This window comes from Pleuronectes platessa, chromosome 8 (genome assembly GCF_947347685.1).
Source record: "Pleuronectes platessa chromosome 8, fPlePla1.1, whole genome shotgun sequence".
NCBI lineage: Eukaryota > Metazoa > Chordata > Actinopteri > Pleuronectiformes > Pleuronectidae > Pleuronectes > Pleuronectes platessa.
The window spans coordinates 4,376,681-4,390,224 of record NC_070633.1 but is presented as its reverse complement, the minus strand read 5'-3'; the positions used below and the strand labels follow the sequence as shown (position 1 = coordinate 4,390,224).

General features: G+C 40.6%; 1 protein-coding gene across 1 annotated transcript; it reads right to left on the bottom strand.

Moving 5' to 3' along the window:
* Window positions 1-1,083: 1,083 nt before the first annotated feature.
* hspa9 (heat shock protein 9) lies at window positions 1,084-12,312 on the bottom strand. Its single transcript, XM_053428699.1, has 16 exons — window positions 11,975-12,312; window positions 11,082-11,140; window positions 10,721-10,808; window positions 8,202-8,383; window positions 7,887-8,011; window positions 7,718-7,791; window positions 6,606-6,712; window positions 6,302-6,464; window positions 6,117-6,209; window positions 4,481-4,690; window positions 4,057-4,284; window positions 3,716-3,938; window positions 3,454-3,548; window positions 3,260-3,352; window positions 2,608-2,748; window positions 1,084-2,009 (listed from the first exon to the last, which is right to left on the bottom strand). Exons 1-16 carry the CDS (start codon window positions 12,053-12,055, stop codon window positions 1,926-1,928), a joined length of 2,046 nt encoding a protein of 681 aa, XP_053284674.1. The 5' UTR covers window positions 12,056-12,312; the 3' UTR covers window positions 1,084-1,925.
* Between the last annotated feature and the right edge of the window lie 1,232 nt (window positions 12,313-13,544).

Below are 13,544 nucleotides of genomic sequence, written 5' to 3'. Positions count from 1 at the left end.
GGTGTCTCCCTTTTTGTCCTGACCACTTGAACTGGGTCAGGAAAAGACTTCACCGGGGGCACGAATGTCTTTTTAATAGTTCACTGGGGTTAAACTAATAAGGAAGTGGGCAGGGGGAAGTTCATTGAAACTAGTAGGATATTCAATATTATTTATTCAGGGTGGTTAGTTGGGTAAATATTTATTGTATATTTAAACTTGGGATTATGTTTGGGGTTCTTGGAGTTGGTATGTGCCGGCTGAATTGATAGACTGGCTGCCTTATATACAGATGGCTGTCAGAGGATGTGGGTGAATATGTGGATACTGTATCACTTGTACAAGTGTGAATTAAATAGCTTCAAGCCTGAACTGCACCTGTATCGTGTTTTTTTCTGGACGACCTGACCGTTCAGGCATTCTAACATTCCAATTAAATCAATTACTCATTCAGATAGAAATAAATTTTAAGATTATAACACATTGAGGCTGTTATCTTTTCCTTTAGTTTTTATCAACTCAATAGACAAATTCCTTCCACATATATTAGGTGTGAGCTGTGTAGTGTTGCATTTAATTGCTTCAGGCTCTTTGTTGCTAAACTTTTGGTTTGTCTGTCATCTTACTTCGATCTGTATTTATGTATATCCAGTGGAAACATGCGTGTAGTGCCAAGAGGAAACATTACATTTCAGATTTTTATTAGAAAAAAAACATTACATAATTTTTACTCTCCAATAATATAATCACATTATCCACCCCAAAAAATGAAAAAAAAAAACAAGAACCTTCCCCTCGGTCAATCAATATACTGCTTCCTGACTACCTCCTATATAGACACCCCATCGATCATTATCCGGCAGGTATGCAGCAATAATCACATCAAAAAGAGCAATTTATGGCATCAACATAACTTTGTACCGAAGGGGACTGACCTAACCGGGCTCATTTCTCGACACCTCCGCTGGTTTTCATGGACCCCACTTCTTGGCATGTGTCTGGTTGGGAAGGTAAGCTAAGGCCTCATCCTCTGCTGTACAATAATATCCAGATCCTACAAATTCATTTATAGTTTAACTGTTGGATAAGTTGGATTGGATACCTATGCTGTGTTTAATGGGAGGATGCAGAGGACTTAAGGATTTCTCCCAGATCAAGTCTTACTATTCTTTTGGAAATATGAGACAATTCACACAGATATAACTTGTACATTACTATTGTGCTCCGATTATTAAGTCTGAGATTTGACTGTAGACAGGGTCAAACAAGCATGTTTAACTGTCAGAGGAGACGGATCAAAAAGGACCAAATGTCTGCCGAGTGGTGTTGATGCAGTTCTCAATTTCAAGAATAAAAGTGATGAAATGAAAACCACCTTATGACCACAGTTCTGCAGGTATAGAGTGCATTCAGGACCCGTGAGAGGTGGCAAGTTTCTGACAAAAATATAATGTACTTAAATAATTTAGTGCAGGAGCTTCCCACCTCAGAGTTGACATAAGTGCACTATTAAAACAAGAGAAGCTATGCCTGTCGTCGAGCACTGTACAAGATTATGAAGTAGACGTGGTGAAGCAGGGTTGTCCTCTGCACCAAGCTTTCATCTAACTGAACGTGCACAAACACAACAAAACAAAAGATGAAAGCTATGACATCTTAGACAAAAAAGTACAACTTTTACTAGCTCAGAATGTCAATTAACAGCTTAAAAAAAAAAAGAAAACATACAAGACATGTTTTGAAACAATTAAATTACAGACAGGACCTGGAGGAGCGTTCACTGACTATAGAGTATTTTACAGCCAGAAACACAGCAGAATATATTATGGTGAGAATGAAGTAGATTCAGCTTGATGCTCTGGACTGCCGACGTCCCCCCCGCCCCACCCCTTTACCCAACAGTCCTCTGTTGTCATGGAAACCATGTGACAACCAAGTGCTACGATTTACTGCTGCCCTTCTTTCTTGTCTCCCTCCGATGAGCCCGAGCTGCTGCTGCCGCCGCCGCTGCCTTCCCGCTCTGCTGCCATCTGCAGGAAGAGATGAGAATTACAGGTAAAATGTTTGTTTCAACTGCAGCTTTTAATTAAAAAAATATTTTCTTTAGTCAGAAAATATGTAATTTGCAGGTATCATCATTTCAATGAACACTATTATAATCTGTTTAATTGTTACATTCCAAATATCTAATCTTTTAACAGTTGATTGATAATTGAGTCAGGAAAAGAACACCCTGCAATATTTCAAATGAGAAATGTTTTATGTTAAAGAGCCAAACATTACCATGTTATTGACTCTTTATTAGAGATTATTGAATTTTGAGACTCAGCAGAAACCCTGACATTTCCAAGACACGTCTTTGATGAGGAAATGTAATTTAATGTAATATTCATGCATTTTATTCTGAATCTACAATCAGTTTACATTTCACTCTGGGCTGTGTTAAAAGTTGATAAAAAAAGAGGGGGGCTGGATATTTTTTGTTTGTTATTTATCGAAAAAGAGCAGAGTTCATTTGAAATTGTGTAGCAACAGAGAGAGAGAAGAACAGAAGTCGAGTGTGGTAGGAGCATGCAACAGTGTCTTCACCAGGTTGATATACAGCATCAGTGTGAATAAGATCCTTACTTTCTTGTAGGCCATTTCAAAGAGTTTCAGCGATGCCTGCTGCAGGTTGGTGGCTGCCTGTTTGATGTTTTCTCCTGTTTCTGAGTCCTTGTTGGCCAGAAGATTTCTGACTTTAGAGATCTCCTCTTTCAGCTTGGTGCACTATGAGTGGAAGATCAGAGCGGACAAGTGAATAAACAAAGCCGTTTCATTTGTTATGACACTAGCAGCAAAACCTCACTTTCATTTGTGTATTAAAACCTGTTTATTCCTATGCTCCATACACTTGTTCAAACACATGATCTCTCCAGTTCAGACAGAGGATGCTTTAGACAGTTAGACTCTGTCCATATCTGCTATTAACATGCGTCTCAGTGTATGTAATTACAAGTAGACAGCTCTTATGTCTAAGTAGGACAGAATTGAGAAAAAAATATTAGCTCAAATCACAGACCACATTTAGCTGATGTCTTCTGACCCGCTATCATTTCATAAAGACAACTTCATAGTGTTTCACATACTCTGAACCATTTGTAGCCACCGCCGCACAGCATTAACGCTGACCACCTATTATTGATTATGTTTTTTTTTAAATGGGTAAGATTTAATATTCATACAAATGTGATGGCCGGGTTACGGAGAACACTCCTTCACTTCCTCCCTCATGTTTTACCTCATCAGCAGGAAGCTGGTCTTTGAACTCCTCCATCTTGGATTCTGTGTCGTGAACAATTCCCTCAGCCATGTTGACGGCCTCCACGCTTTCCTACAGACAATAACACAGTGAGAAATTAATTTAACCTTCTGTAACGGTATGGAATAGTGTCTGTATAAATACAATTTAGCCATAAGTTTTGAACCCCTCACCTTCCTTCTCCTGTCCTCCTCTGCGTACTTCTCCGCATTCCTGACCATGTTCTCAATATCATCTTTACTGAGACCTCCTGATGACTGGATGACAACTGAGGAAGACATGAGATGAAGTTTACGAAACGCATAGCACTGTCATGTTTTTAATGTACTAATTAAAGCTACTCATAAAGGACATGAATCTCTTAATAATAAAAAAATCCCAAAATTTTAATTTACTGTTAAATATTTGAGCCTCAGACTAACTACAAAAACTTACTCTGCTGCTCGCGGCCGGTGCCCTTGTCCTTGGCGGAAACGTGGACGATACCGTTGGCATCAATGTCGAAGGTGACCTCAACCTGGGGAACTCCGCGGGGGGCTGGGGGGATACCCACCAGAGTGAACTGACCCAGCACCTTGTTGTCTGCCGCCATCTCTCTCTCGCCCTGACATACCTTGATCTCCACCTGTGTCTGTCCGTCAGCTGCCGTGGAGAACACCTGGAAGCAGAGGGGTGAGGACAAAGTGGAAATTTAGGGTGACAGCGTTTACATTTTAACCTGAGAAGCACTTTTTCAGTATTGCTCTGGAGAAGCAGTGCAGCCTTAGTCTCAGTACCTGGCTTTTCTTGGTAGGAATTGTAGTGTTCCTGTTGATAAGTTTGGTGAAGACTCCGCCAAGAGTCTCAATACCCAGTGACAACGGTGTCACATCCAACAGGAGCACGTCAGTGACATCACCGGCCAATACGCCTCCCTGGATGGCTGCTCCTATGGCAACAGCTTCATCTGGGTTGACAGACTTGCTGGGAGCGCGGCCAAACAGGTCCTGAACTGTCTGCTGAACCTACGGGAAAACAAAGTGTTAGCTTGACTAAATGTTGACTTATACAAGTGCGTCTGTACAATCCTCATTTGGATGACTTCATGTCACTCACTCAGCAACTCAAACTCTACAACTCAAACCACGCATTTGTTCAGTCAGTTTAACTGTTTATTGGACACCAGTTAATCCTTGTGAGTGTGTACAGTATGTTGTGTACCTTGGGCATGCGGCTCATGCCTCCAACCAGCAGCACCTCTCCAATGTCCCCCTTTGAAACCTCTGCATCCTGCATGGCCTTCTGACAGGGAGCCACGGTGCGGCGGATCAAGTCGGCCACGATGCCCTCAAATTGTGAACGCGTCAGCTTGATGTTGAGATGTTTGGGACCAGAGGCATCCATGGTCAGGTAAGGAAGGTTGATATCCGTCTGTGACAAAAGAAACATGAAAAGAAATATTACAACTAAAAGGTTTGACACGGTCACAGTTGACAATGTTGTTCCATGCGTTTTCTGCTTGGTTCATTATTTAACAGTCAGTGTTGCTTTATGTGTTTATGTGAGTGTGATATAGGGGTTCACTCCAACATAGTAGACATATTAGTACACAAACTTTCCATGTAATGAGGGATTATATTGTTACTGTCAATCTGTTTGACCATCATGTGAAATTACATTGTGACTTATTGCTGAGATGAAATGTTCTCGTACAACACTTTTTACTGGTGACCCGGTTATATTATATATGACAAATAACTTATACTTTTGTGACCTGAGCCACTCAAATCAGAGTTTAAGGTTGCTAATTAATGATTACAAAAGAGCTTAACCCAATAAGACCAGTTGCGTGCTTCTCCTTTTATAGCCGGATGCGTCGTGTGCATCTCATGTACGATGTATTGTTTTCAAGACATGTGACTGAATACATACAGCAATTCGCTGAAATACTCTCAGGACATGTGAAACGTTATATAAATGTAGTTTTTAAGTAGCCTTTCATAAAAATAAAAAAATGTAATTACAATGAAGAAGATTCAGACCCAGACAATGTTCCTGCTGACTAACTGAACAATGAGGCTCACGCCGGGCGCACACCGGGCGCTGAAGCGCCGCGCCAAGGGTGCGTCGCGCTGTGAAGCGATCGCTTCGGCGTCGAGTCTATTTTTTCCGCTTCAGCATCACTTCCGCGTCCAGTGTGAACCCGGCGTCAGTCAGTAAGAGATAAGCTTGAGGAAGAGTAGGATGTATCTCAAGAGTTTGCCAGCTTTGATGTTTGAAAAGTAAACTAAAAATGTTCAGGGAAACTGCAATTATTTACATGAAAGCTAAACATTTAGGCAATCAAATGTTTTAATTTAATTTCTCCCTCTGCCTAAGAGGCTGAGAGTTTTTGTAAATTTTGGCATTTCTGCGGCCCTGCAGATTAATCAATGCATAGGTAAAAATTCCTTCTTTTCTTACCATAACCATATCCAAAACTTCCACCCTCAAAAAGCAAAAATTTTTTTATAATGCTACATAAAAGTTGAACAGTCTGTAAAAACCTTGCATCTTTGCCTGCTCTGCTGTCATGATCAGCAAAGTTCACAAACCTCTTAAACTGCTGCAGTAAAGCACAATATAGCACCATAATACTGAGCTATATACACACAGACGGGACAGAACAGCAGACTTAGAGATAAACTGTGGGATTAATGCCAACGATAACCTCGGAATATACAGACTCAAGTGGCCAAAAAAGGTAAGATTGTTCTAAAGTTTCTTAAGAGTAAATTATTTTTCTATCTTAATTGGTGTATGGTTGGACAGAAACATTTGTAGAACCTGTATATGACCAGCATCAATCATCCTTTACCTGCAGTGAAGACGACAGCTCACACTTGGCCTTCTCTGCAGCCTCTCTAACTCTCTGAAGAGCCATGTTGTCTTTCATCAGATCCACACCAGACTGGAAAGATGCGAAATGACAGCGCATGTGAGAAACTCACACAAAAAGTGAACTACAGATGAGGCTTATCTAAAGAGTGTTAAACTGTGCACCTCTCTCTTGAACTCCTTGACGATGTGTGTGAGGAGGTGTTGGTCAAAGTCCTCTCCTCCCAGGAAAGTGTCACCGTTTGTAGACTTCACCTCAAATACTCCCTTCTGGATCTCCAGGACAGAAATATCAAACGTACCTCCACCAAGATCATACACTGCAATACTGGAAACAGACATGAGTGGGTTTATTGCAGCTCTACGAGGATAAATCCTATATTAACTTGTCTAGTTGTTCATTTGTTTTCATGTTTCAGTAATAACTGTTATTACTGATGGACTGTAGTGAAGATTCTGCTCTACTCACATCTTGTCCTGGGTTTTTTCCAGTCCGTAGGCCAGAGCAGCAGCTGTTGGCTCGTTGATGACACGCAGGACGTTCAGACCTGAGATCTGACCGGCATCTTTGGTGGCCTGACGATCAAATAAATGCATCAGAGAGTGTTGGGGGTAATACATTTGCTTGTGCGGAGTTCAACTCTGACCCACAATATTTGCTTCACTTTCACATGTGTGACCGTGCCTTTACCAAACAAATCAGATCAGACATGGCTGTCAGGGTTCACCGAGTAACATGTTATTTTGGCCTTGCACGGTTTGCAATGTTGTGTTAATTTGCTCAAATTAAAAAAAGAGGCGAGGATGATACTAGCTGAGGTGACTACCGTTGCTGTATTGTACATGTTGTGGAAACACCGGGGAAGCCAGTTGAAGGGAGGTCTTTTGGCTGAAGTAACTATAACAGTTGCGTAGTACATGTTGTGGAAATACCAGAGAAGCTGTCAAAGTTCCCGAGACCACCAAGAAGAGAACACATCTTGGGCACTTTCACTCAGGAGCTGTGCCTGGATAATTGCTTGATCAGGATAAATCCTATATGCTACTATAACGGAGCATTGAATGTCAGCTATTTCAGAGGTCTGCTAACAAACTTCCGACCCATCTGAGATCTCTGCCTGTCGGAAGTTTAGTGTAGCCTTGTTTGGGAAGTAACTGGGACATTGTTCAGTTTATTCCACAGAATTAACATGGATACAACAGTGTGAACCGCTTTTCATGCTCTCCTGTTAAAGCAGTTCTTTTAGTTCAATTGTAGGAATTGTTTTGTTTCTCAAAATGAATATAAGGTATTCACCTCATGATGCAAAAAGACTTGCTGTAATGTATGTTGGGATTTGTACAGCACCAAATCCCAACAAACGTCTATGAAGAGTCAGGCAAATCATGAGACTAGTGAATATTGTTTAAATAGTGTTTGCACCATTTTGCCTATGTTAGCAGTGAAAGCAAAGCAGAAAACCTTTATTTACTTATTTGTTTATTTATCGCAAGTCATATAGTCACCCAAATATTCAAGGTTAACGCATATTACACGTTTTCCTAATATTATGTAGCCCTTGTGTGTGTGTGCCTGTGTACCTGTCTCTGAGAATCATTGAAGTAGGCTGGTACAGTCACGACGGCGTTCTTTACTTTGGTTCCCAGGTAGTTCTCTGCAACACAAAAATCAAATTATAATATAAACTGATGCTCGCATGTTGACGACTGAGAGCAAAACAATACTTGTTTAGTGCAGATGAAGTCATACCTGCAGTCTCCTTCATTTTCATGAGAACAAAAGCTCCAGCCTGGCTGGGGGAATACATTTTCCCATGAGCCTCGACCCAAGCATCACCATTAGATGCACGTACTATCTTGTAGGGTACGTTCTTCCTGTTGATGAAAACAGTGTTCAGATTGTTTAATTCACACAATGCTCATTTTTCCATATCCAAATAAATAAAAAAACACTGGCCATTAACACAGACAGTTACATCTTTGAGGTATACGTTTAACGCAGTTAACGAACATTTCTTCAGATACTGGAATCCAATGAGGTAGCAAACGTCAAATGTGAACTCACAGATCTTTCTGGACCTCTGCATCGTCAAAGCGACGGCCAATTAGTCTCTTGGTGGCGTACAGAGTGTTCTCAGGGTTGGTGACAGACTGGCGTTTAGCAGGCATGCCCACTAGACGCTCGCCATCCGCAGCGAAGGCAATGACTGATGGAGTCGTCCTGGCTCCCTCTGCATTCTCCAACACCTGAGAGACAAACAGAAATCCATGTTTGCTTTGTCAAACTTCAGACCAGAGAGCATTGCCACTCATGTTGGGGTAAGTGGTTAGGACATCTTTATTTCCATTCAACTACACAAAAAATTACTTGAGACCCTTTTCTAAAGATTGTCAGAATTTTGTTGGCAACATTTGGGGGCATTAAAAGAATAGTTCACCCAAAAATCATAATTCAATCCTTATCTACTCAACCCTATGCCGATGGAGGGCCGGTTGAAGTGTTTGAGTCCACAAAACACGTCTGGACTTTTATGGGTAAACAGTGCATCAGCCAGGTAGCAGCCGAATCCAATACAACAGAAAATATTAGGGACTTATCTTCAGATGTAATTTTAGTTTTTAAATAAATGCATAAAATGCCTCCATATTGCTCCTGTGATGTCATCCAAGTGTACACAAGCCCCGATATTCATATTCGACTCTAAACAAGTGTATTTACACCGTGTTTTTAGCCTTAAAGTCCTCTGATATCTTCCGACGAGGTGCATACTGGGGCCGTCAGAAATGCAAACGTCCGCTAGCTTGGCCACTTCTGGTGGACTTTTAGGCATAAGACACGGTGGAAGTTACCTTGATTCGAGTCGAATATGAAAGTCGGGTCTTGCAGATACTTGGATGAGACCACAGAAGAATAAATTTCCACCAGAAGTGACTAAGTAAGCGGACGTCAGCATTTCTAACGGTCCCTGAATGCACCATGTTGGAAGATATCAGCTGACACGGTTTACCCCTGAAACTCTAGCAGTGTTTTGTGGACTCACACACTTCACCCACCCCTCCGTCGGCATAGGTGTGAGTAGATACATTTTGGGTGAATTATTCCTTTAAGAACACATTTCAATGTGTTGCAGTTGAGTACAACACCACAATTAACTATTAAGTGGGCAAGAATGTCAGAGAAAATTGAAATGCATCAGTGAGTAAATGGGATCAACTATCTATTAATCCTGGAGAAAAGAAAACAATCTAAACACATTCAAGCACAAATGTTTGTGATTAGCAAACACAAGCCTTAAGATATCCCAACTATCCTGAATATAAACAACTACCATTGTTGTTGCATTATTATTAGTCCGTTGTTCATGTCTGCCAAAAAAGCTTCATAGACTTGAACATACAACTTGTTTTCATCACATATCCTTAATATAAACCTCACGACCACACAAGAAAGTTTTCATTTGCCACGACGGGTAGGAGGGATAAACACAGGCTACCTACCAGAAATGCTTTTAATTTATTTTCCGTGTCTGCATAGATGACCTACTGTATGTGGTCTACGTTAGCAGTGAAAGCAAAGCAGAAAGAGGGATTTTGTTTTGTAACTCTGAGTCTGAGGGAAAATTATACATTTATACTCAGTTTCATTCCATTATGTTGAAATTAGTTGCATCTATCAAAAGACCTTAATTTGATCAATCACAAATGACAAACCTCAAGTTTGAAATTTATTGAAATTCGTTTTTTACATGCAAGCTTGTTTTCCCTTCCTGTACTTCCTCCATAATTGCCAACCTTTCCTTCATGGAAATTATAAATGTGACCAAAAGCTCCCGTTTAAAATAAATATGCATTTAATCCAATATGCACAACAAAAGAAGTGCGTCTGTGTGTGTTATTACCTTCACGAAGGAGGTTATGTTTTTTCTGCATTAGTTTATAAATTACTTAGCAGGATTATTACTACTTAGTTTAGATCTAAATGTACATGGGATTTAATTAGAGACTGTTGGGCCTTGGCCGAGGTGTGCACAATAATAAGTGCCAGTACAGGTTTAAAAGTTAATTGTGTAAGATGTAGGTGAAAGGGATCTATTGGCAGAATTAGACTACAAAACAATCATGTGTGATCATCAATTTGTTTTCTTTACCATAGCCTGGGCATTTATATTTAAATACTTTATATTTATATCTGGAGATGGTCCTCTCTAGGGAAGCCACCGTGTTTTGTTTTTTTACAGTAGCCTAAACTAAACAACTTTCGAGTTTTTATGACAACGAAAGGCTGCCACAGGTTCTCTTTCATGTTTGGGAGGCGGGGTGAGCTGACGGGTATTCAGCGGCAAAGTGCAACTTCACCACTTAATCCTACACGATGAAACTTTAATTCAAATAAACAGCTAAAAATGAATGACATGTCACACCACACCTAAGTTACATTGTCACAACGACACTACAGGTATAGTCCAATCCAACTTACTGATCAACTTCATACAATTTTGACACACTGAAGTATCGAGGACTTAAGGTCGTGTTCATATTCCACATTAACTGACCACATGACAGGCAGTGAGTGTTCATCCTCACCTTCGCCTGTTTCCCGTCCATAACAGCAACACAGGAGTTGGTTGTTCCCAAGTCAATGCCGATGACTGAACCTTTGATGGCTTCTGACCTGCATCACATAATCAAACAGCACTGTTATTTTAGCAACATACAACTAAATATATCAACGACAAGAAAATCCTCATATCATTGTATTTACATTTGCTATTGTACCAAAGACCCTGCCTTGGGAGAGACAACATTTTTCAATGTGGAATGTGACTTGGAATATTGCACAGGAATCATGCACAGTTTTCAATGTAAATCTTCCATCAATAACTATTTCGAGACTGCATTTGTATCACTTTCAAGTTATTTGAGGCCCTTTAATGTTGATACTCACGCATAGTCTCTCCTGGACAGGGCTCGGAGGGCGTTTGGTTGGAAGCCGCTCCAGCAGGCCTGTGGACACATCAGAAGACTGTTACACAGCTGTTACCAGATTTTATACTATGTAGAATATAAATTATAATTCATGCCTGTGTGGCTACAATGGATCACAAAATGATTCTGGAATCCAACACATTTTTTGTTACACGCTACAATAAGAAGTAACTTGGATTTAAGAGTGAAATTATGAAATGTGGCAATAGGATAGCCAATGTGGAACACAAACACCATAATTCGACCACAGTCAGAAAAGTGGCGAAAATGTTGTTCATTAATATAAGTCAACATTAAAAAGTTATAAATCGCTGATCATCAGGTGATGGACATATTAAGCTATGGAGAAATGCTGCAGAGCGTTTGGGGGGTAGGGACACCGCACCGAAGGTCACTGATCGGCTCATCTGCTACAGCCATCGAGGAGGTGAACCATTGTCACATCACACACACTTACTTCTTTACACATTATGATGTCAACAGAAACATTAACACTCACGCACAACACAGGATGGATCTTGCCAGGCGTGTGACAGGTCAGAAGTCAAAAGTGAGCTAGCGCAGGTTAGCATGGACCAAACCACATTCAATTGCTCCAAAAAAGCAAAGCAACGACGTCCACTCGGAGAAGTGACTTATTTTAGCGTTAAACACGACTTATTGTGCGCTTTCATCGTTTCAATTAAATGACAGCTGTGAAGGTTGTCACGATTGAGTAAGCTGGCCTCACGCTAGCTGTTAGCATGCTAAGCCAACCGGACGTCGTCACAAGACCGGCGTTTTCCCATCTCGTATTAATGTGATACATTACAAGAGTATGTAATAACAAATATGAGGATGTGTGATACTAACCTTCTTGATTAAAGATGACACGTTTCTTGTACAGCTCCTTGTCGGGAGAGTCCTTGAAACGCTGCTAGCGACACTCAACATTTTGACAACTCGGGTAACAGGCTAACAATATTTTAATAAAACGTCCGCAGCGTTTTACGTCTAAGCAGAGTCCACAAACTGCCGAGGAGAGGAGGAGAAGGGCAGCGAGAAGAAGTCAAAATGTCGGTGTGTCTTCAGACGTCCAGGGGGAGAGACACAGCGCTCAGGTCCGGAACACGCCGCTCGTCTTTAGACTTAAAAAGCTAGGGAGCTTCTTCTGGAATTATCCAACACATGTTGCACCATGCAAAGCTGAAGGACCCCAAAACGGAATGCCCATTTACTGCCTGGATGATTCTAACCGTTTATTAAAATGCTCTTTAATAACTACGAATTTATGATTCGTGATTTGACTATAGAGTGATACAAGTGAAATAATGTTAATTCTTTTTATATGAATTTGAGACATTCATTTAATTTGTTTTAACCTGGTTGCGATTAGGCGCAGTAAAGGGCAGAAACACATAGTGGGCATGTGAAGGTCATGATGTAAGGAGGGGTACGCAGCGGTTTTCACGTGTGTTACATCAGAAAAACTTGTACCAATGTACTTTCTATACCATTCATAGACTGTTTAGATACTAAGTCATCTTGTTGTTAATGCAGGGACGTGTACTCACACATCGTTCCCTGTGTGAACTGTAATGATGATATACAGACAGTGTATGTCTGTGATCTGTCTAACCAATTTTCCTACAGGTTTAAAGTTGAAGCTGTGATGATTTTCTTATGGAACATGTGAGGACTCTGTTTGTGTAACCCAGCTTGTTGTCTGGAGGTCAGACTGATTATGTTAAGGTTGAATTATTTTTACGTACTCTAAAGTTTATGTATTATTTTCAGAAGTTATGATTATGAAGCCTTGCCTTAAAGTAAATCTGTAAAATATGTAATTGACTAATATTTTTATTTCAACATCTCAGCTTGGAGTCGATGGGAATTATCATCAGGGAACAAATATAAAACACGATAAACTGTGAGCCAGTACAGCAGTTCCCACTATGATACCCGTAGGAGTACAGCTCACTGACAAGAAATGAACCAGTGATGTGAGTTTAATATTAACCAATGGAAAGTAGAGATGAGTAATGACAGAAGTTGGAATAGCGGTTTTCCGACATGAACTCCTGAGGTCATCCGCCAAATTGAGGGGATCAGTGGTATTTTTACCTTGCAACCTTCACATGGATGCCGTTTTTTGCCCAATGTTATTATGTAATCATGATTACTGACTTTAACTGGGGCCAGCAGTTTTTGTCCATGTCTATCTGGGTACTTTTGTAACCTCCTTGAGGAATTTGAGTGGACTTGCCACTTCTAGGAAGGTTCACAATACTACAATGGCAGTCAGAAACTGCATACCTCCTCCAAGGCCCAACAATCCCTTTAGGAAACCACATGTAAATTCACTAGATCCAGATCTAAATTTGGTTCTGCATCAAATAGACTATGATTGCAGCAGGACTACTTGATATATAGTATTTCTCCT